This window comes from Cervus elaphus, chromosome 9 (assembly GCF_910594005.1).
Source record: "Cervus elaphus chromosome 9, mCerEla1.1, whole genome shotgun sequence".
NCBI classification, from domain to species: Eukaryota; Metazoa; Chordata; class Mammalia; order Artiodactyla; family Cervidae; genus Cervus; species Cervus elaphus.
Window position 1 is genome coordinate 109,465,324 of NC_057823.1, and position 26,495 is coordinate 109,491,818.

At 46.7% G+C, this 26,495-nt stretch overlaps 1 protein-coding gene across 1 annotated transcript in view; it reads right to left on the reverse strand.

Moving 5' to 3' along the window:
• Positions 1-26,495, reverse strand: part of LOC122700842 (histone-lysine N-methyltransferase PRDM9-like) — a 41,295-nt gene that overhangs the window by 7,168 nt on the left and 7,632 nt on the right. Inside the window, exons 6-15 of the mRNA XM_043913865.1 lie at positions 26,046-26,147; positions 25,562-25,833; positions 24,898-24,965; positions 23,636-23,829; positions 20,855-21,958; positions 20,131-20,138; positions 19,980-20,039; positions 19,034-19,087; positions 18,164-18,347; positions 17,666-17,804 (exon numbers count right to left, since the gene is read on the reverse strand). Of these exons, the coding sequence (XP_043769800.1) occupies positions 17,666-17,804; positions 18,164-18,347; positions 19,034-19,087; positions 19,980-20,039; positions 20,131-20,138; positions 20,855-21,958; positions 23,636-23,829; positions 24,898-24,965; positions 25,562-25,833; positions 26,046-26,147 (2,185 nt within the window). The remainder of the gene's footprint in view (positions 1-17,665; positions 17,805-18,163; positions 18,348-19,033; positions 19,088-19,979; positions 20,040-20,130; positions 20,139-20,854; positions 21,959-23,635; positions 23,830-24,897; positions 24,966-25,561; positions 25,834-26,045; positions 26,148-26,495) is intronic.

The following is a 26,495-nucleotide window of genomic DNA, read 5'->3' on the forward strand; positions in this document are numbered from 1 at the left end:
ATGCTATCCAACCATCTCATCCTCTGTCATCCCCTTCTCTTCCTGCCCTCAGTCTTTGAAATTTAAATTGTTAGAAGGCAGAGTTCATACAGCTTATGGGCTCCTTGACTCAATTTTGTTTTTACAAGAATTTTCTTATGTATTTTTTCAAGTGTGATCTTTCATTCATATAATAGCAAATAACAGAATTGAAAGAAATCAATTTGAAACAACAGATTGTTTCTACCCTGACAATCTGAACACAAAGGAACCAGTGGGAACTGCAGAGATCTGGGGGCAAAGCTTTTAAGAATATTTTAGGTTGGCAAATACTAACTAGTATGCTTTCCATTTCAACAATTCTTATTCTGATCAAGAATATCTTTTTCTAGAAGACCTCTAGTGTGGCTGCCTCCTGCTAGAAGCATGGGAGAAGGAATCAGGGCACTGTCTGTCTGTCTTTACAAGACACTGGACTCAACTCTAAGAAATCCCTGGATCTTCCCTCTATCCTGACCACCACATGGCCAAAGATACTGGTAACAGTTTTGTTTTGCCTGTTAAAGTGTTTAATGGCAAAGATTCTTTTGGTTTCCTGATGTGGGTGACATGTGGGACCCAGTGGTGATTTTTTTCTTTAAGAGACTTACTTGCTAGTTCCCACATGAGGGTGAGGCCCCTGTCCAGGGATGAGAGACCCTGCTTGTGTATGACCTGTGCCTCCAGGGAGAGCAACTTTACTCTAGTTTAAACCTGACCAAGTTCTGTCTGCATGGTAGATTTAGACCTCTCTGTCTTGTCTGGGATTTTCCCTGGTGGCTTAGATGGTAAAAGAATCTGCATGCAGTGCAGGTGAACTGGATTCATCTCTGGATCAGGAAGATCCCCTGGAGAAGGGAATGGCAACTGAATCCAGTATTCTTGCCGCCAGAATCCCATGGACAGAGGAGGCTGGAGGGCTACAGTCCATGTGGTCACAAACAGTCAGACATGTCTGAACGATGAACACTTTGACTTTTCAATCCTGTCTGCACTGATTATGTTTAGATAAGACTGCTTGCTTTCTGCAGTGAGAATATTGACACCTGACCATGTTCTGTGTGCACGAGGACGTGGAGACCTGGGTGCGGACTGGGCCTGGCCTCCGTCCTGGCAAACTCCGTGCCTGTGTCTGAATGTCAGTGCTCAGAGGTCTGGGGCCTGGAGCTGAGGTGGGCTTCTCTGGGTAATGTGCCCTCCTCTGAGTGGGGTTCCATGGCCCTCCCAGGGTCAGTGCTGCCTTAGGGCTCTTAGTCTTTCCTCCTGCCAGGCTCACCTGCCCTGAGGCTCATGGAGACTCCTCAGGTGGGCTACTTGGTAATTATTCCAGTTTTTCAGCGGATTCAATTAGAGTAGGGAGGCAGGTTCACCTGGCTAATTGATTCCAGGGTACAAGGATCAGGCAAAAAACAGATGGGCAGCAGGTGAGGTTGCTATGTGATCGCCTTCCCGTTGGCCGTCCCTGCTTAGCAGAGACCAGGCCTGCCCCTCGTCTTCTAGCCCCGCGCCTGGTGTGTTTTCTCAACACCTCAGTGGGAAAACAAAGAACGGAGCTTGCTGGAACCAAGGCAGTGTGTTCAACATTATCGTGACAGCTGTCAAAACAGTATCAGACAGAACGAAAGGGCAGAAGAGGGGGACTTCTCTGGGATGAGAGAAGTTTCTAGGAACCCCCGACTCGTTTCCGCCTTTAGGGCCCAGCCATCAGGGACCTGGTGTCCTAACCAAGAGTCACGCAGCCCCAGATGCAGGGTTTGGGGACCGTGTGGGTCTCACCCCATCCACACAGGTCCGGATCCTGTGCCCAGAGACCCCGTGTCTGCTCTTCACCTCTGTGTGTCTTGCCCCTTGGAGATCCCCAACATCTGAATGGAGGATATTGCCCTGATTAACCTGTGGTCTTTCTTCGCTTCATCTTGTGACATTCACATGAGGTCAGGCACCTTTGAATGGGTTGCTGCTCTGTGTTCTGCTGGGTGAAAACCTTTGGCGGTGTCATATTAACATCATAGTGTATCACAGACCTAATCTGTAGGGTCGCCACTGTCTGGGGTCCCCTAGATGGATTTTCTGTAATTTAATTTTGATTTTCTATTGGAGTCAGGTTGATTTCCATTGTTTTATTAGTTTTAGCTGTACAGGAGCTGAATTTGATTTTACATAGAAGTGAATCTATTCTTTTTCCATTTTTTTCCTCGTATAGATTATTACAGTCTCTCTAGTAGAGTTCCCTGTTCTTTTCACTAGGTCCTATTTGCTCATCAATTTGTTAGATCTTAGTGTGTATGTAAATCTTAAACTCGTTATCTGTTCTTTCTTTCTTTTGATGCTCATAATTTGATTTTCACAGGCTGTGAAGTCCGTTTTGTACATTAGGTCATTGGTATGAATTTATAAATTGTGCCCATAAGTGATATCTCATGATATTTTTCTTTCTGTCTCTGAGTTCCCTCACCTGGTGTGATGATTTCTTAGCACACCCATGCTGCTGACAGCATCCTTGTTTCACTCTGTTTTATGGTTGAGTGGTGTTCCTGTGTAGATGTACCGCCTTGTCCTCACTTTTCTTCCACTGGACCTTTTGGTGGATTCCATGTCTTGCCTATTGAAAGAGTGCTGCCCTGAAAATCAAGGTGCACGTGTCATTTTGAATGGTGATTTTCTGTGGACCACGCTTCCTTTATAGCTCAGTTGGTAAAGAATCCGCCTGCCATGCACGAGACCCCAGTTCGATTCCTGGGACAGGAAGATCCGCTGGAGAAGGGATGGACTGCCCACTCCAGTATTCTTGGGCTTCCTTTGTGGCTCAGCTGGTAAAGAATCTGCCTGCAATGTGGGAGACTTGGGCTTGATCCCTGGGTTGGGAAGATCCCCTGGTGAAGGGAGAGGCTACCCACTCCAGTGTTCTGGCTAGAGAATTCCATGGACCGTATAGTCCATAGTGTTGCAAAGTGTTGAACACGGCTGAGTGACTTTCACTTCACATTCTCAGGACCTAGGCCCAAGAGTGGGATTGCAGGGTCATATGTTACCTCTATGTCTTGTACTTCTTGGAAGCTCCATGCTGTTTTCCATAGTGCCTTCACCATTTACATTCCGAAAAAGATTGTAGGAGGATTTCATTTTCCGCATATTCTCTGCAGATGTTTTATTTTATTTATTTATTTAATCTTTATTCTTTGTAGATCATTTTGATGATGGCCACTGTGACCAGCGTGAGGTGATACCTTATTGTAGTTTTGATTGGCATTGATTTAATAATTATTGGTGTGGACTATCTATCCATGTGCTTTATTATTTTACACTTTGTGAGTACAACTTATCTCTTGAAACTGGCCTCTTGCAACTTGGCCTTGTTTGGAATTCTTTTCTGATGAAATACCCCAGGACATTTCTTGAGGGCAGATGTCATTTAAAGCTCTGTCAAACTTGTGACTATTTAGAGCCCTTCAGCACCTGTTTTATGGCTTCCCTGCTCACTCGGTGGTAAAAGAATCCACCTGCAATGCAGGAGACTTTCGGAGACCTGGGCTCCATCCCTGGGTTGGGAAGATTCCCTGAAGAAGGAAATGGCAAACCACTCCAATATTCTTGCCTGGAGAATCCCATGGGCATGCTTTGTCCTGGCAGCCTACAGTCCATGGGGTTGCAAAGAGTTGGACACGGCTGAGCGACTCCGCACAGCACACAATTCACTATTAAATTAACTGATGGTGAAGTTTGGTATAGCACAGACAGGGGTGCAAGTTTTTGTCATGTTCATAGGGTTAAGCCAGATGTTAGTAAAATGTCTTGTATACCTTCTGGTACTCCAATGTGAAATGTAGATATTTCCAGTTTTATTCTTAATGCTATTGTTATTATTATGGATGCTGTTGGATTAAATAGTTTTGCAGCAGTCCATTGGCCTGAGAATAATAAATAATGACAGTTATCATGAGTAATATTGATGTGGTGGATTGTGTCAAGTATTTAGTTGATGCTTCTGTTGTTCCTGGGTTGAATTATTTATTATGATGGGGATCATGCCTAATATATTTATTTCAAAGCCAAATCAGATAAGTAATCAATGGAGATAATTATAATGACAATAGATCCTGAGAAAATAGTTGATAGGATAATGATAAAGATGGTGGGACTTATTAGTACAGAAAGGATATAAATGAACATTTTTGGGGTACAGGCCCAATAGTTTAATCAGTTGACCTTACTTATAGAATGTGGTGTAAATTGGTATCACAAAGAGCTTTCGATTCTTAGGGGTATGTTCAATTCCTATAATTCTAGATATAAGAGGATTTAAACCTCTATTATTTACTCTCTCAAAGTAACTCTAGTCAGACACATTTCTTATGCTTGTGGAAGAGTACTTGATAATAGGATGGATAAGGATATGTGTCATATGTATAGGGCTTAGTGTTAGGGATAGAAAATATTTGAGAGTAAATGTATTCATTGGTCATATTGGAATCAGGGGTATAATGCTCAAATTGATAGGAAAGAGACTGTTAATAATAGTGATTTGGTTCAGTTCAGTTGCTCAGTCCTGTCTGACTCTTTGTGGCCCCATGGACTGCAGCATTCCAGGCCTCCCTGTCCATCACCAACTCCTGGAGTCGACCCACACCCATGTCCATTGAGTCAGTGATGCCATCTCACCATCTCATCCTCTGTCGTCCCCTTCTCCTCCCGCCTTCAATCTGTCCCAGCATCAGGGTCTTTTCAAATAAGTCAACTCTTCGCAGCAGGTTGCCAAAGTATTGGAGTTTCAGCTTTAGCATCAGTCCTTCCAATGAATACCAATGAATATTCAGGACTGATTTCCTTTAGCATGGACTGGTGGATCTCCTTGGAGTCGAAGGGATTCTCAAGACTTCTCCAAGACCACAGTTCAAAAGCATCCATTCTTCAGTGCTCAGCTTTCTTTATAGTCCAATATTCACATCTATACATGACTACTGGAAAAATCATAGCTTTAACTAGACAGATCTTTGTCGACAAATAATGTCTGTGCTTTTTAATATGCTGTCTATGTTAGTCATAACTCTTCTTCCAAGGAGCAGGCCTATTTTAATTTCATGACTGCAGTCCCCATCTGCAGTGATTTTCAGTTCAGTACAGTTCAGTTGTTCAGTCGTGTCTGACTGTTTGTGACCCCATGAAGTGCAGCACACCAGGCCTCCCTGTCTGTCACCAACTCCCTGAGTTTACCCAACCCATGTCCATCGAGTCGGTGATGCCATCCAACCATCTCATAATTTGTCATCCCCTCTCCTCCTGCCCTCAGTCTTTCCCAGCATCAGGGTCTTTTCAAATGAGTCAGTTCTTCACATCAGGTGACCAAAGTATTGGAGTTTCAGCTTCATCATCAGTCCTTCCAATGAACATCCAGGGCTGATCTCCTTTAGGATGGACTGGTTGGATCTCCTTGCAGTCCAAGGGACTCATCAAGAGTCTTCTCCAACACCACAGTTCAAAAGCATCCATTCTTCGGCACTCAGCTTTCCTTATAGTCCAACTCTCACATCCATACATGACTACCTGAAAAACCATAGCTTTGACTAGACGGACCTTTATTGGCAAAGTAATGTCACTGCTTTTTAATATGCTGTCTAGGTGTGTCATAGTTTTTTTTTTTTTTTCCAAATAGCAAGCATCTTTTAATTTCATGGCTGCAGTCACCATCTGTAGTGATTTTGGAGCCCCCCAAAATAGCCTGTCACTGTTTCCAATGTTTCCCCATCTATTTGCCATGAAGTGATGGGACCAAATGCCATGATCTTGGTTTTCTGAATGTTGAGTTTTAAGCCAGCTTTTTCATTCTCCTCTTTCACTCTCTTCAAGAGGCTCTTTAGTTTTACTTCACTTTCTGCCATAAGGGTGGTGTCATCTGCCTATCTGAGGTTATTGTTATTGCTCCTGGCAATCTCGATTCCAGCTTGTGCTTCTTCCAGCTCAGGGTTTCTCATGAGGTACTGTGCATATAAGTTAAATAAGCAGGGTGATAATATACAGCCTTGATGTACTCCATTTCGTGTTTGGAACCAGTCTTTTGTTCTATGTCCAGTTGTAACTGTTGCTTCCTGACCTGCATATAGGTTTCTCAGGAGGCAGGTCAAGTGGTCTGGTATTCCCATCTCTTTCAGGATTTTCCATAGTTTATTGTGATCCACATAGTTAAAGGCTTTGGCATAGTCAATAAAACAGAAATAGACCTTTTTCTGGACTGTGTTGCTTTTTTGATGATCCAGCGGATGTTGGCAACTTGAACTCTGGTTCCTCTGCCTTTTCTAAAACCAGCTTGAACATCTCGAAGTTCACAGTTTATGAACTGCTAAAGCCTGGCGGAGCCCCACCCCCCAAAATTCTGTCACTGTTTCCATTGTTTTCCCATCTATTTGCCATGAAGTGATAAGACTAGAAACCACGACCTTAGTTTTCTGATTGTTGAGTTTTAAGTACACTTTTTTCCAAAGAGGGCGTTTGCTTTTACCAGTGCATTCACTTGGCAGAACTCTATTAGCCTTTGCCTTGCTTCATTCTGTCCTCCAAGGCCCAATTTGCCTGTTACTCCAGGTGTTTCTTGACTTCCTTCTTTTGCATTCCAGTCTTGCAGGTCTTCATAGAACTGTTCAACTTCAGCTTCTTCAGCAATACTGGTGAGGGCATAGCCTTGGATTACTGTGATATTGAATGGTTTGCCTTGGAAATGAACAGAAATCCTTCTGTCGTTTTTGAGACTGCATCCAAGTACTGCATTTCAGACTCTCTTGTTGACTATGATGGCTCCTCCATTTCTTCTGAGGGATTCTTGCCCACAGTAGTAGATATAATGGTTTCCATAGTACGTGAACTGTGAACATTGAGATGTTCAAGCTGGTTTTAGAAAAGGCAGAGGAACCAGAGATGAAATTGCCAACAACCATTGGATCATTGAAAAAGGAAGAGAATTTCAGAAAAACATTTACTTCTGCTTTATTGACTATGCCAAAACTTTTGACTGTGTGGATTACAACAAAGTGTGGAATATTCTTCAAGAGATGGGAATACCAGACCACCTGACCTGCCTCCTGAGAAATCTGTATGCAGTTTAGGAAGCAACAGTTAGAACTGCACATGGAATAACAGACTGGTTCCAAATAGGAAAAGGAGTATGTCAAGGCTCTATATTGTCAGCCTGCTTATTTAACTTATATTCAGAGTACATCATGAGAAATCCTGGACTGGATGAAGCACAAGCTGGAATCGAGATTGATGGGAGAAATATCAGTAACCTCAGATATGCAGATGACACCACCCTTATGGCAGAAAGTGAAGAAGAACTAATGAACCTGTTGATGAAAGTGAAAGAGGAGAGTGAAAAAGTTGGCTCAAAACTCAAGATTCAGAAAACTAAGATCATGGAATCTGGTCCCATCACTTCATGGCAAGTACATGGGATAACAGTGGAAACAGTGGCTGACTTTATATTTTTGGGCTCCACAATCACTGCAGATGTTGAGTTCAGCCATGAAATTCAAAGACGCTTACTCCTTGGAAGAAAAGAAAAGAAGAAAAGAATACCTAGACGGCATATTAAAAAGCAGAGAGATTGCTTTGCTAACAAGGGTCTGTCTAGTCAAAACTATGGTTTTTCATGTATGTATGGGTGTGCGAGTTGGACTATAGAGTAGTCATGTATGGATGTAAGAATTGGACTATAAAGAAAACTGAGAGCTGACGAATTGATGCTTTTGAACCGTGGTGTTGGAGAAGACTCTTGAGCGTCCCTTGGACAGCATTGAGATCCAGCCAGTCCATTCTAAAGGAAATCAGTCCTGAATATCCATTGGAAGGACTGATGCTAAAGCTGAAACTCCAATACTTTGGCCACCTGTTGTGAGGAAGTGACTCATTGGAAAAGACCCTGATGCTGGGAATGATTGAAGTTGGCAGGAGAAAGGGGCGACAGAAGATGAGAGGGTTAGATGGCATCACTGACTCCATGGACATGAGTTTGAGCAAACTCCAGGAGTTGGTGGTGGACAGGGAGGCCTGGCGTGCTGCAGCCCATGGGGTCACAAAGAGTCAGACATGGCTGAACGACTTAACTGATGGTTTGGGTAGAGAAATTCATATGGTTAAACTAGGCTCAAGGCAAAGATAGGTTCAAGGATCCGTACAGAAACTGAGAATGTGACTGGTCATAGGGCTTCTTTAATAAATAGTTTGAGTGCATCGCCAATAGTTTGGAGTAGGCTGTATGGCCCTACATTTGGGCCTTTTCAGAATTGTGTATAGCCTAGAACTTTTCATTCTACTAGTGGTAAGAATGGTATAGCTAGGAGGATGGGCATAATAACTATTAGAATATTATGAACAGTTTGTTAAGGATAGGATTTAAATCTCTGATCATACAGGTTCAAGTTTTATGCAATTATCAGTTTCTGCCACCTTAAATAAGGCCTGTTTTTGGGTGGAAATTTTTACTTATTAATTAATATAAAGTTATTCATTATTTTAAGGCACTTATTTAACGTTGGCCTTATTTCTCTTGTCCTTTCATACTGGGAAAATTGTATAATAGATGGAAACCGACCTGAATGACTCTGGTCTGAACTCAGATCATGTAGAACTTTAATTGTTGAACAAAACAAATCTTTAATACGGGTCACACCATTCGGGTGTCCTGATCCAACATCATGGTTGTAAACACTGTTGTTAATATGAACACTAAAATAGGTCTGTGCTGTTATCCCTAGGGTTCCTTGTTCCATTGATCAGTATCTTGGATCAATAAGTGATAATTTGATTTGACTGGGAGGTCTTGGCTTTAAAAGTCACTTGGAGGATCTTTTGTTCTCCAAGGTCACCCCAATCAAAATCATTAGCTCATTAAATGTTTGTTATCCCTTAATGGTTTAATTTTATTTGGGGGGGCTAATTAATTGAAGTTCCATAGGGTCTTCTCGTCTCGTTTTTTTCTCCTGACTTCATGGGAAGGTCAGTTTCACTGATGAGAAGTAAGAGTAAAACTCTTGTGCGGCCATTTATACAAGCCCTTATTTAGAGAACCAATGATTAGGCTACATTTGCACAGTTAGAACACCACAGCTGTTTAACGATTGTCACTGGGCACGCAGTGCCTCTAATACTAGTGATGCAAGAGATGATGTTTTTGGTAAACAGGCAGGGTTTATGTTTGCCAAGTTCTTTTTCTTCTTTTAATCTTTGCTTGATTGGATGCCTCTGTTGGGTTAACAGTGCAATTAATGATCTGCTATTAGATTATTTTTATTTACTGTTCACCATCAAGGAGTAATACTATTTCCTGACACAAACTTGTTCAGGGAGTCTTAGGGAGTTTTATTGTTTTCCTTTTCAGGTTTACAATACCAGAAGCATGGATATACTACAAAGACTTCTCTTCATTTTAGATTATTTTAGGTAATGCTAGTTACTGGCATTGATAGTAAGATAAGGAAAAACATATAATAGATGCTAGTTGTCCAGTGATGATAAAAGGATGTTCTAGTGGTTGTCCTGCAATTCATGCGAGTGTTAAGAGATTCACTACTAGAATTCAGAATAGGCACTGGCTGAATGGTCAGCATGTCATGCTTTGTTGTTTGCATGTATGAAGTAATGGTATTAATACTAAGATTAGGATAGAAAAGATTCGGGCTAAAATTCTGCCTAGTTTGTTAGAGCTTGATCGTAGGACTGCATATGTGAATAAGAAGTATCATTCTGGCTTGATGTGTGAAGGTGTGTTGAGAGGTTTGCCAGGGTGTAGCTATCTGGGTCTCCTAGTAGGTCAGGTGAAAATAGGACTAGTATTTTTAACCCCAGAGCTAGCAGCAAGGCACCCAAGATGTCTTTAAATGTATAATATAGATGAAATGGGATCTTTTCTATATCAGATGAAATTCCTACTGAGTTATTTGATCCTGTTTCATGGAGCGATAGTAAGTGGACTATAGTAAGTGCTGCAATAAATGAGCTTGTAGAGAAGGGGAACCAACCATGATACTAGTTGGTCATAATGAATTGTTTTTACAGAAATTACTTGTGCAAATTTAAATTATGCTGATGAGTAAGGTGATAAGGAAAGAGGAAATACAGTGTGATTAGCCCCTTTTGATCTGATACCAATATAGACATTTGTATTTGAATAAGGGAGGTGGTTTTTGGCAAAATATCCTCTCCTCAGATTCAGTCTAGAAGGGGGATGCTGACTTTTGGCTGGTTAAGTTTAAACAAGGGGTCAGGCGGTGTATGATAGTGGAAAAGTATCCTTGAGTACATTTGAATAGTTGAACTTCAGGTTTTGTGTTACTGCTAGTTTTGAGTGCCAAGATGAAGCCTAGAATATTCAGGGCCAGGGCAGTTCTTTTGAGGTAGTAAGGTATGGTTATTTGTGGAACTGCTGTTGGGGGAATGTTGTTGGAGAAAATAAAGCCAGCAAAAATACTTGCAACTAGTAGGCATTTAATAGAATTTATTAGGAGGGTGTTGTTCTTGTTAATGATAATCAGAGTAGAAAATTGAGGCTGTCCCAGTAGCATGAAGAAGAGAGCGAGGATGCTGGAGAAGGCTGTGAGTGAGGTGGCAGTTTGTGGAGGGGATCAGGCATTGGCATAAGGCATATTCACAGTTTGAATATTTAGGTCGTTAGAGTAGAATTCAGTGAGGAAAGGCATTCCTGTCAATGCTAAGCTACCAGTGATAAGGGCGGTTGTAGTAAAAGGCATAGCTTTAAACAGACCTCCTATTTTTTTAAATATTTTGTTCATCATTTAGGTTGTGAATAATTTGGGTTACATAAATAGAATGGCTTTGAAAAAGTCAAGAGCACTGTTTTGGAGAAAGAGGAATGCTGGGTAGAGTTGGTTGATGCCAATTGTTACTATCCTGAGGCCTAATTGGTTGGAGGTGGAGAAAGCAATGATTTATTTTGATATCATTCTGGGTAATGGCACATATTGCTATAAATGTTGTGATAGCCCCTAGGCGTAATGTAACCAATGGGGTACATTTATAGCTCTCTGTCAGAGGCTAGAAGTGGATGAATAGGAACATATCTGCTACTACTATTGTGCTTGAGTGGAGTAGGGCTGAGACTGATGTGGGCCCTCTATTGCTGAGGGTAATTATGGGTGTAGCCCAAATTGGCAAATTTTCCCATTGCAGCCAATACTAAACCTAATATAGGCAAATTTGTATTAAGTTGACCAAGAAAGTTCCAGAAAAACATCTATTTCTGCTTTATTGACTATACCAAAGCCTTTGACTGTGTGGATCACAATAAACTGTGAACAATTCTGAAAGAGATGGGAATACCAGACCACCTCACCTGCCTGTTGAGAAACCTGTATGCAGGTCAGGAAGTAACTGTTAAAAGTGGACTTCGAACAACAGACTGGTTCCAAATAGGAAAAGAAGTATGTCAAGGCTGTATATTGTCACCCTGCTTATTTAACTTATATGCAGAGTACATCATGAGAAATGCTGGGCTGGAGGAAGCACAAGCTGGAATCAAGATTGCCAGGAGAAATATCAATAACCTCAGATATGCAGATGACATCACCCTTATGGCGCAAAGAGAAGAACTGAAGAGCCTCTTGATGAAAGTGAAAGAGGAGAGTGAAAAAGTTGGCTTAAAACTCAACATTCAGAAAACTAAGATCATGGCATCTGGTCCTATCACTTCATGCAAATAGTTGGGGAAACAGTGGAAACAGGGCTCCAAAAGCACTGCAGATGGTGATTGCAGCCATGAAATTAAAAGACTCTTACTACTCGGAAGAAAAGTTATGAGCAACCAAGACAACATATTAAAAAGCAGAGACATTACTTTGCCAACAAAGGTCCGTCTAGACAAGGCTATGGTTTTTTCAGTAGTCATGTATGGATGTGAAAGTTGGACTATAAAGAAAGCTGAGCACTGAAGAATTGATCATTTTGAACTGTGGTGTTGGAGAAGACTCTTGAGAGTCCCTTGGACTGCAAGGAGATCCAACCAGTCCATCCTGAAGGAGATAAGCACTGGGTGTTCATTGGAAGGACTGATGTTGAAGCTGAAACTCCAATACTTTGGCTACCTTATGTGAAGAGCTGACTCATTGGTAAAGACCCTGATGCTGGGAGGGATTGGGGGCAGGAGGAGAAGGGCACAGCAACGGACGAAATGGTTGGATGGCATCACCAACTCAATGGACATGAGGTTGGGTAAACTCCGGGAGGTGGTGATGGACGACGAGGCATGGCGTGCTGAGGTTTTGGGGTCGCAAAAAGTTGGACACGACTGAGCAACTGAACTGACCTGAGGATAAAAACTTGTTGTAAGTGTCATGCATTAAAGTTAAGTAAGAATCATGCTGTTGTTTTAATAAAACCTGTATCAGCCTAGGGTTTGGAGAAGGCAATGGCACCCACTCTAGTACTCTTGCCTGGAAAATCCCATGAATGGAGGAGTCTGGTAGGCTGTCGTCAATGGGGTCGCGAAGAATCAGACACGATGGAGTGACTTCACTTTCACTTTTCACTTTCATGCATTGGAGAAGGAAATAGCAACCCACTCCAGTGTTGTTGCCCAAAGAATCCCAGGGACGGAGGACCTTGGTGGGCTGCCGTCTATGGGGTTGCACAGAGTCGGACATGACTGAAGCGATTTAGCAGCAGCAGCAGCAGCACGGGGTTATACGAAACAGGTCCACACCCCCCTGGCCTCGCTTTCTCACATCCACGCCCCCGTGCCCTGCATCCCCACATGCACCCAGCGCAAGCCAGCAGTCTGCCTCTTCTTTCCAGTCAGTCTTTGGGCTTCGCTGAGGTGTTTTGGCCCTGGGGAAGGAAATGGCAACCCGCTCCAGGATTCTTGCCTGGAACATCCCATGGACTGAGGGGCCTGGTGGGCTACAGTCCATGGGGTCGCAAAGAGTCGGACACAGCTGAGCGACTGAGGTGTTATACAAAATTGCCTGTGGTGCCGCTGTGTTTGCATCTGCGTCCACACCATCATCCAATGAGCAGGAAGGATATAGTCCCACTCCTTCTCAGCCAGTAAGTCATTGGAAGAGATTATTAGTGGTAACAAGAATTAGTATTGTAACAAGGAAAAGGAATGTTTGAAGAATCAGTTAATGTTGGGGTCTGAGTAAATGGATCATATTGAGAAGTCTATAATTGATCATATGACAAATAGGGCCACCAGCACACATTATTGAGAAAGAATCTATTTTAGAACTGAATGATAGATTATGGGTTTGTAGTGTGATTCAGTGCCAGTTTGAGATAATTATCTCTTGGCCTGTATACGTGAATATTATTGTTGGAACTAAACTAATGGTGAAGGCATATGAGATAATCTTACATATAGAGGGTATGTGGTGGTCTTATAAATGTTAGTGCTTGTTATTATGATCGATGATATAAATAGTGAGGCTAGAGTGAAAGAGGAAATTTAATTTATTACTTTTATTTGGAGTTGCACCAATTATTTGTTCCCTAACACCAATGGATAAAAGTTTGAAAAAGCCATGCTGTTAGTCATGGGAGTATAGAACCAGCAATTCTTATCTACTTCTGTGGTAAATAAGAAGGTATTGTCTTCTCTTACTAGATTCACAATCGAGTGTTTTTTTTTCTAAACTATGTATATAGTATAGAGGGCTTAGAATGATTTTTGGGTTTAAGGATAGGAGTAGAAGAGGTAGGATGGGTTATGATATGAGAGCATTTTCTCATTAAAAGATGGAGAGATACTGTTTATGTGGTGTGTGTATTTGCCTCACTGTGTTGTAATGACTATATATAAAGAGTATGGGGCAGCAATTACTATATGAATTCCTATTAAAATAATTGCAACGTTTGATCACGAGAAGGATATTGCTACAGATAGCTCTCCAATCAAGTTAATAGTTGGGTTAGAGCTAGGTTTGTTTAACTTGCTGGTAATCATCAGGTTTCTATTAGTAGGAGGAATATTTGTAGGCTTTAGGCTAGGATTATTGTCTGGCAATGGACATGGTAATTTGAATTTGCCAGGCAGAACAATACAGAGGATGTAAGACTATGGGCAATTATTAGGGCTGTGGCTCCTATAGAACTTCAAGGTGTTCGGGTAAGGATAGCAAAGTGCTATGTGGCTGACAGAAGAGTATGCAGTGAGTGATTTTAGGTCTGTCTGGCATAAGCACATTGAGCTGGTTATAATTATGCCTCATAAGGACAATAGAATGAGTGGATACCCTATGAAGTCTGTTAGTGGGTTTCAAATTATTGTAATTTGTAATTCGTAGTATACCATAGCATCCAAAGTTTAGTAGTGCTGGCAGCATAGCCAGAACTATGAAGCCTGCAATAGGGGCCTCTTCATGTGCTTTAGGTAGTCAAAGGTGGAGGCCATAAGATGGTGTTTTTACTATAAAGGCAACTATGCATACTAACCCTATGAAACCGTTGGATCAAGAGTTGGATACTGATTGGGCTCAGCATTAGAATATTTTAAGGTCCTACTGTATTTTGAATGTTGGCAAGTATTCCTAAGAGGGGGAGAGAGCTTACTAGGGTATAAAATAAATAGAGACCTGCATTAACATGTTCTGCTTGATTTCCTCTTTGGGTAATGATAATGAGTGTTGAAACTAGTGTTGCTCCAAATAGAATATATAAAAGAACTAATTTTATGGCAGTAAATGTTATAATTAAAGTAATTATAGTATGACTAGCAGTGATAATATTTTTTTTCTGGTAGAGATTCTTTTAATACTTGGTGCTGACTATTAGTATAAGGGGTCATAATCATGTAGTTAAAATCAGTGGTGGTGTCCATAGGGAGTGGGAGAAAACTAGTGAGAAATTGAAGCTGTTATCATTGATTAAGGAGGAGTATGCTTGTGAGTCTAATTAGTAGGCTATGTGTGGTGGTGTTAATTCAGATTAACCTGGTGATCAGTTTAGTGGTATTGTTGCTGACCAAAATCTTGGCCTTCTCTGCCCGCTGAGCTGAATAAAAGAACATGGACACTGAGTCTAGAGGAAATATAAAGCTGGCTCCAATTCTCAGCTGGCAGAGAGAACCCAGCAGGCTCATGCCTCAAGACCTGTGCCTGCCCCCCTTGAGGGGTCTAGGGGCTCATAGAAGGAAGGGCTCACAGTCAGGAGGCAGTATGATAAACAAAGGGGATAGGGCTTTGATTTCTTCCTCTTGCATTTATTCACAGTCTCATCAGTTCAGTTGAGTTGCTCAGTCATGTCTGACTGATGATGGGAAAGACTGAAGGCGGGAGGAGAAGGGGACGACAGAGGATGAGTTGGCTGGATGGCATCACCGACTCAGTGGACATGAGTTTGAGTCAACTCCGGGAGTTGGTGATGGACAGGGAGGCCTGGTGTGCTGCAGTCCATGGGGTCGCGAAGAGTCAGACATGACTGAGCCACTGAACTGAACTGAAACCACTCCAGTAGATTGTTCCAAGTGTGTAGCCCAGAGCGTTCTGCCTGAGGGAGTTGAGATCACACAGGTAAAACGTGTAACAGCTCACAGGGTGCTCAGGACTGTGGAACTGACAGCCCTTCCTGGGTAGCCACGACCCTGAGCAGTGATGAGAGCCTCGCCCCCTCCTGGTCCCAGGGGGAAGGATGCTGATCGGCCTGCTGGCCGGTCTAAGCCACTGCTGGGAGATCCCTGCCTGCCCTGACCACTGGAGCGGCCCAGGGGAGCCACCCTCTCGGGCCCGACCAAGCCCCTGCCCCAGACCCATGGGGAGAGTCCTTCCGGCCGTCGTGACGGTAATCTTTGGTGGAAATCAGCAGAAAGGGAGTGAGGGCAGCTGGGACCTTCCTTCACCGAGGACATGGCATCGCCAGGTACACTGAGGTTACCCAGGTGGCAGGGAGGCCGTTTCAGATGGTGGTACGTGGTGAAAAGGACATAGGACACGGGGAGGCAGGGGCTGACGGGCGGCGAGTCCAGAGCTAAGATGATCTCAATGGGGACCCAGGTCCCCCTCCTACTGTCTAGGAGCTATCAAACTGAAGCCACTCCTCATGGTGGACCTTGAGGAAAATCAGGAAAGAAAAGAATACCTGCTTTCCAGCAGCCATCAGACTGCAGCCAGTCCCCACTGTGATCCCTGAGGAAATTCAGGAAAGAGAAGACATGATGCTGGTCCCAGGTGGTAAGGTGTATATCAAAGGGGATGATTTCAGTGAGATGGCTGGTGCATCTTCCCACACATAGAAAAGTGCTAAATTCCTTAACTTTAGATGCTGACCCCTGGTTTTGAAGTCCTAAAAGATTGGTACTGAATAAAACAACTCTCAACAACTGTATTAAATATTATTATGTCTATACATATGAAATAGAGACTTTCCAAAGAACAACAAAGACAAATCTCAACATTCAGAACACTGGCACCAGTGGTGGGCACTCCCCAAATGATGCAACTAGTGGAGCAGTTAGAACACTCATCACCCCTTTTCCCATAAGATTGTGGAATGGACGCTGACACTGGGGAATTGTTACAGGGAAGAAGAAAATCTGACTCCATGTTGAATGTTTTCCTTTAACCTTTGCTTCCTGTTGGCCTGTTTGCTACAGGGATACTGTCCATACATAATGGCCTGCCTCAGGACACCCCGCCCCTCTGCCTCTGTCCAGGACCTGTCCACCTGTGGATGGCTACCGGAGGGAGAACGTAACACATCTTCTCCCGAGACTGGCCATTCCAGGAGATGTTTGCCAGATTACTGGCCTTTTTACTGTATTTCCTCACCTCCCAGCTGTGTATTCTATAAAAGACAGTGGCATCCAGACCCTGACAAGATGGTTTCTTCGAGATATTAGTCTGCTATCTTCTCAGTCTGGCAGCTTTCCAAGTAAAGTCATATTCCTTGCCTCAGCACCTCGCCTCTGATTAATTGGCCTGTTGTGAGGCATGCAGAGTGAGCTTGGACTTGGTAACAACCCCACATGCCTTGCAGTCAAAAAATCAAAACATAAAATGGAAGCAATATTGTTACAAATTCAATAAAGACTCTGAAAATGGACCATAGAAAAAGATCTGAAACCAAAAACCAGAAGGAACTCAGTGGTTGTCTGAAATATTTGGAAATGAGTTCGTGCCCCTCTTGCCCGTACCCCTTGAAGCCACACTGGACATTTAGGCCCTGTCCATTCAGGACACCCTCTCCAGACCCCAGCTGGAGGTGCTCTGCCCCCAATGCCCGCCTGGGTCTCAGGAGGTTGCAGGGATACACCCTGGGGGTTCTCTTCTCTGGTCCAGGGGAGCGTCACACCAGCCACGCTGGCCCCCTGCCCATAATAAATAAGGAGGATTGTCGGCACCTGGGTGAGTGATGCTGTGGGCACCTGGACTGCCTCGTCCTTTCAAGATTTGGTGTGAAGTCAACGCAGAAGGGGAACCAGCCAAGAGGGATCCAGGTAGCAGTAAACCCCTCTTCACAGGGACCCTGTGAAACCCAAGACTCACTCTGCCCACCCTGCTCTGACTTTTCAGAACTGGCCTTTATCATTCTCTGGGCATGAGGTGGGAAGGACAACCCGGTCTCTCTTCCACCTCCTGAGACCCAGGTGGGCAGTGGGGGCAGCAGCCCTCCACCTGGGGTCCAGAGAGGGTTTCCTGAATGCACAGGGCCTAACCGTTCAGTGAGGCCGGCCCTCGTCCACAGTGCGCTGACCTGCTGCAGGGTCTCGGGTTCCCTGGCATCCAGCTCGCCCATCGCCAACCCCAGCTTGGTGTCTTGTGGCCCCTCACTGGTGGGCACCCAGCAGGTGAAAGCTGCATGCCCAGCGAGAAGGAGGAGAAGCCGACGGGGCAGGGGTCCAGCATGGAGTGTCCAAGGCCCCTCTGCTCTCCCAGGAACACCCAGCCCCGCCTGCCGTGGGCTTTCTCCTCTTTAGTGTCTTTGTGGCTGATGTTGTCAAACACCTTCCTCTGGAAGGAAGGCTCCATGACCATGGAAGGGGTGGAGGTGAGGAGGTGCTGTAGCCCTAAACCCAGAGAGCTTCAGAACTAACTTCCCTGAGCCCTGAACGTACTGCCTGTTACATCTGTACCAACCGAGGCCAGATCCAGGCAGATTCTCTGTGGAAACAGTTTCCCAGTCCAACAGGCAAGCTCTGCCCTCACCGACTCACGCAGGGTCCCTGAGCCATTGAGGCCAAGCAGAGCCGCGTGCAGGTGAGGCTGGTACAGCCACAGGGCCGCCGTGGTCAGGATGGAGAGTGCAGCGGAGACAGCTGGCTGTCTGTCCCATGACTGCTGGTGTCCTGTGTGCCCGTGCAGGGCAATCCTGGTGAAAGGTGGGGCCTGGCCACTGTCCTGGGGACAGGATGCGACCTCAGAGAGCTCCCATCCCCACTCCCCATCCCCCAGCTCCGCTTCAGATCATGGCTTGTGGCTGCTGGCAGCTCCCTGGGCTGGGAGGCTGTGTAAAGCATCAACCCCCTTGCTCAAGGTCAGCTGAGACCCCCAGCTCTGGGGTCACACACCATCTGTGCCACCATCCAGGTCATCCCACTTCTGTGAGGGAGGGCCTGTGTGGGGCTGTGGGTGATGGGGGATTTGGGTGTGTTGTGGGCTGGCCCCAGGAGTCAGCTTTTTGAGGGGAGGGGAGGGAGAAGGTTTGACCTGCTCAGCCTTCCAGGGAATTCCAGGCCCAGCTCTGCTGGGAGGTGCAGGTGAGAAGCCTCTGCAGGTTTCTGGGTCCCCACCAGTTTTCAGCTGAAGCCCCTCTGCCTGCACAACCCCTAACTCTCCCTCCCGTGGCCCCGGCCTGAAGCCACAGAAGATGGGGAGTTTACGTGGCTTCCCTTCCTGTAGGGAAGCCAAACCACAGACAAACACGATCCTTTAAGAAAGCATAGAAACCGGAAAATAATAGTGGGTGGTTATCACTGACGCGGTTGACGTAGAGACACTTCACAAGCCTGGCACATGGAGGGAACTGAGGGCCGTTGCCCCGAGTCCTGGACTTCGCATCCTCCGTCCCCCGCCCCGTGGCCCACTCTCCCCTTGGTGTCTTCTGGTGGCCGGGCGGACTTCAGGCTCCTGAGCCCCTTCTGGAAGGACCAGGCCAGGGCAGAGGTCATTCACAGAGGGGAGGGTGTGGTCGACCTTAAGAACCCCATTGCCCCCACTCTGTGTCGGAGCTCAGTTCCGGGTCTGAGCAAGCGTGGCTTCCTGGTGCTGTCCCCACCCTCACTCAGCCAGGGTGGGGGGGCTTTGTGTCCACCTTGTCCCCTCGTGCAGCCTGGTCAGCCAGGGACCCGTGATGTGTGTGCATCTGCTCTGCTCATAGCTCACCCCGGGGCCCATCAGACTTCACTCATGAAAGGGAAGTGTAAGGATGAACTTTTCCATGGTTAAGCATTTCAAGGTTGCGACAGCGTTGCCCAGAGCGAACGGGCACAGGTGTGAGGCCCATGCATAGAGAAGCTGCGGTGTGGGCTTCAAGGACCCTCCGTGTGGGGGTGGGATGGGGCCGGACAGGGATTTCCTGCAAACGTGGCTCCAGGCTCTGTTCTCGGCAGGGGGATGACTGTGGGCACTGCCTGTCTGTGGAGGGGCCCTGGGGCTGCCCAGCTCAGCAGGAGCGGCAGGGGTGCGAAGGGAGGTCGGCCTCCCTTCGCACCCCTGACCTCACACTCCCTCATCAGGGCAGCCCAGTGCCTAAACGGACCCTTCCTCGTCTAGCTCTGAAGACTTGGAAGGTGTGGGGGCTGAAGGACATTCAGAAAACAAATTGTGTAAAGCAATTATCCTTCCATTAAAAAATAAAAAAAGATTAAGGAAAAAAACACAAAGGAAAGCAAAGGTGTGGCTTTCGTTCTCAGCCAGCCTCTGCCAGATTCCGCTTGTGCTTACGCATCAGACCAAAAATGCTGGTGCTCCCACCCCGTATCACAGTGAGGTTAGAGACACAGAGAGGTTGAGCATCTTGCCTCAGCTCACACAGCTGCTGGGGGCAGGGCTGAGAACTGGACCCCTGAGGTCGAATCTGGAGTCCAGATGCTGTGATGACCCGGAGGGAACGGCAGAGACCAGATGGCCCATGCTGAGCCAGGCGCGCACACACACACACACACGTGCACGTGGCCTTCACCTTTGCAGCTACAGAAGTCAGAGGAAACCAGAGGGCCACCAGGAGAGGCCAAAGGAGAGTCGAGGTCTATAAGGAGGAGAGGCCGCACTTCCCAGGAGGCCAGGGAATTACCTTCTCTGGTGAGTCTGACTCAACTCTACATTCCTCTCCCTGGACCCAGGAACTGACTGTCCAGTGACCTAACTGACTTGGCTCCACAATTATGCCTTCCCAGGGGTTAAGCTATGACTGGACTCCTCTACTGTCAGTGATAAGCAGGGAATGAGTACATAGTCTGGGCTTCAGATTTGTTTGGAGACAAAATTTATTAGAAGAGGAGTACTAAAAAACCACGAAGGCAATTGGCATGAACATCTCCAGAACACTTAAGAAACCCTCTGCTGTTTATCTACCTCCTCTCCTGTCACGAAAGTGGAAGGTCTATTTAACACGTAATTCTGTGCTTATCACACTCTTTCTTTAAAATATTTATCATATATTTATTTATTCGGCTGTGCTGTGTCTTAGTTGCAGCCTGTGGGAGCTAGTTCCCCAATCAGGTATTGAACGTGGGTCTCTGCATTGGAGTCTTGGCAACTGGACCACTGGGAAGTCTCTCGTGATACTTCTGGGGATAGTAACGGGTCTCAGACCTCCTCTGAGGCCCCCTTAGAGCTGAGACATGGGGTGGCTGCAGTAATCCTCCTGTGGCTAAGGTGTGGTACTTTGGTCATGACTCACTCACACTCCCTGCAAACATAGGGCTTCTCCCCTGTGTGTGTCCTCTGGTGTCTGATGAGATGGGTCTTCTGACTGAAGCTTCGCCCACACTCCCCGCAAACATAGGGCTTCTCCCCTGTGTGTGTCCTCTTGTGTGAGATGAGGACGGACTTCTGACTGAAGCTTCGCCCACACTCCCCGCAAACATAGGGCTTCTCCCCTGTGTGTGTCCTCTGGTGGGTGATGAGGAGGGACTTCCGACTGAAGCTTCGCCCACACTCCCCGCAAACATAGGGCTTCTCCCCTGTGTGTGTCCTCTTGTGTGAGATGAGATGAGCCGTCTGACTGAAGCTTCGCCCATAATCCCTGCAAACATAGGGCTTCTCCCCTGTGTGTGTCCTCTGGTGTCTGATGAGGACTGACTTCCAATGGAAGCTTCGCCCACACTCCCCGCAAACATAGGGCTTCTCCCCTGTGTGTGTCCTCTGGTGTGAGATGAGATGGGACTTCTGACTGAAGCTTCGCCCACACTCCCCGCAAACATAGGGCTTCTCCCCTGTGTGTGTCCTCTGGTGTCTGATGAGGGCTGACTTCCGATGGAAGCTTCGCCCACACTCCCCACAAACATAGGGCTTCTCCCCTGTGTGTGTCCTCTGGTGTGTGCTGAGACTTGACCTGTCCTTGGAGCCTTGCTCACACTCTCCGTACGTGACCCTCATAACCCCCGAGACCCCTGCCCCCGTGAGTAATGAGCCTGTGTCCTCTGGATTCAGTTTCTGGCTTGTGCTGGGCTCGTCTTTCATTCTCTCATGCACCCCAGAACCCCCCATTTGTCCTCCGGGTGAGTAGGAAGAGGCCCTTGAAATCCTCTTCAGCCTTATGCTTTTCAGCAATTGTTGGGGCCTGTCCTTGGCCTCCTGCCCCTCAGGTTTGTCGCTCGGGCTGTGTGGATCTGAATATCGCTGATTTTGATTGCCTGGGCAGGGATCCTCTGGTTGGAGGAGGTCTCTTTCAGATGGTCTCAGGAGGGTCTGAGAGGGGTGACTGCGTTGGGTGTGTTGGCTGAGGAATTTCTGACTGGAGAAGGCCAGAGAGCAGGAGGCACATGGGTGGATCTTGGGCTTCGGTTCTGCTGAAAGAGGAAGCTTTGGGTCAGGTAGCTGGTTTGCTGTGGTCAGGCCTGCCTCACTAATTATCTAAGTGTTGACAGTGCACGATTTGTCTCCCATCGAGTGTGTCTTTATAGTCCACGTTTCCACTCCACTCTTATTCTCTACATCTACAGAAATGCAGGAAGTTGGTGTCAGGGGCCTTTTCTACATATCACCCAGATAGGGACCTTCCAGCAGCATCAGAGGCAGTGTCTCTCCTGATAGAGGTGGATCTGCAGGGACTTTCCTTGCGTGTAAGTATCTGAAATGTCATGTCACAGTGGCCACAGGTATTTACCCTACTGAGGGATAAGACTTGATGACTTAGGTGAAATCTCCTGAGTGGCTCCCTGTGAGGGGAAAGGGTCTATTAAGTTAGGGACGCCTGGTCTGGAGTTCTCTGCATATGGGAGGCAGCACAGGGGGTGGTTAGAGCAGGTGTGGGTAAATCTGACTTTGTGGCTCCTTGTTCAAAGAGCAGCCTTTGTGCCGATCTCTGCAGGAAGTGGGGTTGATACTGGACGAGACCGAGTGGCCCAGGTCCCACTGACTACAGGTCTCTGGCCCCTGCTGTCCAAACAGGTTCACAAACTGCTCCTCTCTCCGTTTCCCATAGATCATAAAATAAAGTCATATCCTTTCTCAAGCCTCACCAGTACTCATACCCCATTTATTACATTCAGGCTTAGTCCATTCAACATGCACTAGGAAGCCCGATTTAAAAATACATCTCCAGCCAGACTCTTCACATCCTCACTCAAAAGCATCTTCAGACAGCCCACTCTCCCCTCATGTCTGGCAATGAACTGACCTCTGAGGGGGCTCCCCGCTGATGTCTCATCCCCAAAATGAACCAAAGCATCGTCTTAGCACAGAGAACATGCTGCTTGCAGCAGAAAGCCGCGCGGTTGTTCTGTGTCACCCAGGAGGACCCCTGGGGCCTGCATGTGGACACAGGCCCTGAGGCTTCCGTGTCCCGTCCAGCCTCCTTCTCTCCCTCTGTGCTTCCTCCCATGACCCCTGGCATGGCCTCTCTTCCCGGCCCTGGGGCTGTGGCACTGGCTGCTCCCCTGCCTGGAATCCTTCCCCACGGGTGTTATCTCTGCAGAGACCCTGCTGCACCGTCCTGCACCACACCCCACCCTCTGCTCACGCTGACCCGAGGCACGTTCCCTGCGCTGGTTTTCCTCAGAGCACCAGCCCCTGTCTGGTGTGAAGCCCCTGCTGCCCCAGGGCAGTGGTTCTGTCTGTTTCGGTGCGTGGAGCCCCGTCTGGCACAGAGTGTGAACTCACATGACAGCAAACTGGAACAGTAACTGAATGCACATCATTGCACATGTGTCGCTTAGAAATGGGAGGAAATGCGGAAGAAAAAGATAAGGGCAAAGAGCTGGTAGGTGCTAGAAATGTTGCTTTTTGCTTCTCAGCCTTTCAGCAGAAGGTGATGTTACATATTTTTTTGAATGAAATATTAAATATTAGAACTAGCATTTTTAATATAAAAATTTTTCCTAACAATCATATGAAAAGAATCAAATTCTGAGGCATTTTAATTGCAACTCTACTGACTTTGGACTGGATTGTACTCTGCTTTGAAATCGGACCACGGAGGCTCCCAGGATGGGGTGTGGTGCTGGAAGAGGGCTGACACTCACCTCTCCCGGTCGCGAGCTCACTCTTCCCCCTGCTGTCCCGCGTGATGCCAAGGTCCTGACCATACTCGTCCCCGTACCAGACCAGCAGCTCACAGCCCGGCCTGACCACCTGGCAGGTTCGGTAGAAGATCTGCCCGTGATACTGGAAGGCCACCAGGTTCTGCTCCTCGTCGTCCCGGGCACAGTTCACATACCTGGGGGCGAGGCCGGGAAAGGGAAAGAAACCTCAGGTGATGCGTGCCCTCCACTCTCCGACCATGCCCAGCTCCTTGCCTTCCGCCTCCGAGGCCGCCCCTCATGTGGACCTTCTGTTCACACCTTCAACCAGGCCATGTGAATTCCCATGCTTTTCTCTCCTTACCTAATTAGCCATTTTCCGGATCCCAGTTCAAGACTCATCTCCACCTGGACTATCCGTGAGGCTGGTGACCTCCAGCTCCTCTAAACTCTGAATTAAGTTCTCTTTCATCCACAGGACTTGGTGCTCCTTGGCTAACACGCAGCCCTCAGCACTCACCCCAGCCTGCCTTCTCTCCCAAGGCTTTCTCCCATCTCCCCACATGTATCCAGGGTCCTATTCACTTGCCCAACCCCTCCACGGACACTTGGAGAGAGCTCTGATATAGCTTGAGACACAGAACAGTAATAGTTTGTTCACTGTCTGCCTGCCCTGATGAAAGGAGAGGCCCTCAGAGAATGGCCCTGCTCAGGGCCATGCTGCCCCCCATTCCTTGTGAGGCCTCAGGGCCCACTTCTCACTCCAACCAAGACTGAGGAGGTTGTTTCCCACATAGAGTCAAGGTCTCCTGTATTAGGTTATCCTGGCGCTGTGCAGTTACTCAAAGATAGAAAAAATAAGGTTACTGTTCCTAAAATCAATTGGCTAATGTCTGTTTGCAGTATCTTCTCCAAAAGGGCATGGGTTGTGTGATCTGCTTCAGTAACGAAATTCACTGTCTAAACCGAAACAAAAAGTGCGAGGTAAGTGTCCATTAAGTGAGTTAAAGTGTCCCTGGTGAATCTAGACTCCTCAAGTTGTTTTCAAGTCCACCAGTTTTGTTCAGCATATAGACTTGTGTCTTGACGGCACATGCCATATTTTTATTTCCTTCTTTCTAGTGTCTTTTGAAATGAGAGAGCATGATATGGAGGGAAAAGAGGAAGGAAATGTGAAAGCTGTTGAGGGAGCCGGGTTGAGAAGGAAAGGGGTGTGGGATGGAGGGAGTCTCACTGTCTACACACTGCAGACTCACTGCACTCACCTCATCCAGTTGGCCCAAGACGTGTCCTTTCCATCCATATACTCATAGCAGTTCCTCCCTTTGGTGATCTGAGTGTCAGAGAAAGAGTTACAAGCTTTCCTCTTTCTTTCCTTCTCTTTTATTTTTTGGTAGGAAGCAGTAGAAGAGCTAATTCCCTGTGCAGTCATTGGTGCTTTTCAGCCTGCATGGATTCACCTGCCAGTCGGACCCCACGGTAAGCTCCTTATTCATCATTCCAAGTCTGAGACTCTTGGTTCATTGAAGGCAAGGGCTCCACAAGGGAGGAGTCACTTCTGTGTGCCTGGACCACTGTGTTCCCACCTCTCCTCTGACCTTTAGATAGAGGTCCTGAGTGTCTGTAGACTGTGGTCCCACCGCTAATCTGACCTTTAGATAGAGGTTCTGAGTGTCTGTACACTGTGTTCCCTCCTCTCCTCTGACCTTTAGATGGAGGTCCTGAGTGTCTCTACACTGTGGTCCCACCTCTCCTCTGACCTTTAGATGGAAGTCCTGTGTTCACGCCCAGGGCACACAGTACACAGGGCTGACTGTGTCATTGCCAACCGTGTTATCACCATCTGCATCCTCGCATGTAGACATGAAATAGCCCCCACCACATACAAGTGATTAGAAGCCAGAGGATAGGGAAACAGGTGCTTCTCACCAGCCAGGCGTATCCACTGTTGGCAGCCTCTTCATCGTCTGTGATCTTGCCCTCATAGGGGCCAAAGTGCAGGCCCAGCGGCAGATCTGATGCCTCGTTCCACACTCCAAGCCCAGCGTCAGGGATGCCCGACAGTCTGATGCTTAAGCCAGGGGGCAGCGTGAGGGCTGAGCGGTTGGCATGCCCCTTTTCCACTGCACAGTCCTTTACAAAGGTTGGGGGCCCATGGGCAGCACAGCTGTCGATGAAGAAGTTCTGACACTCCTCACAATCTGGAGGTGAGAACAGGGATGAGAGGAGGTATAGTGATGTTGCTGGTCATAACGACCTTAGAAGGAACTGGGGCATTCATGGCATTTGGCCTCGATCCTGCACCCCAAGTCATAGAGGAAGGGGACGGCTGGGGGACCAAATGGTGGGGTGACGTTAGTGGACCAAGGACTCCTAGCCGCTTCTCCATGAGTGGGCCAGCGGGGTCACTCACAGAGGTAGTCGTCATCCTGGGGCTTGCTGACCTCTTGGTATATGTGGCCCTTTCTTTCCCGTAGACTGTACCTCTTCACTCCAGTCTCTTTTCTTCTGAGTTCTAAGATGGAGAACAGAAGCTAAGCAAGCCTGGTGGGGTCTGGGGAGTTAGTCCCTGTTTTATCAGAAAGTGTGAGATCTCCTACCTGTCCATCTATACACTTTGTTAAAACATTCTTACATGTATTTTTCAAACTTTTACTTTTGTAATTTTATGTTTTCATGTTACATTATTTATTTCTTGGCCACACTGCATGGCTTGTGGGATCTTAGTTCCCTGACTAGGAATGGAACCCACACCTCCTGCAGTGGAAGCGTGGAGTCTTAACCACTTAACCCCCAGGAAGTCCCTCCTCTATACTTTGTTTCTTCTCCCTTTAACTACAGGTTCAGGAGACTGAGGCTCCAC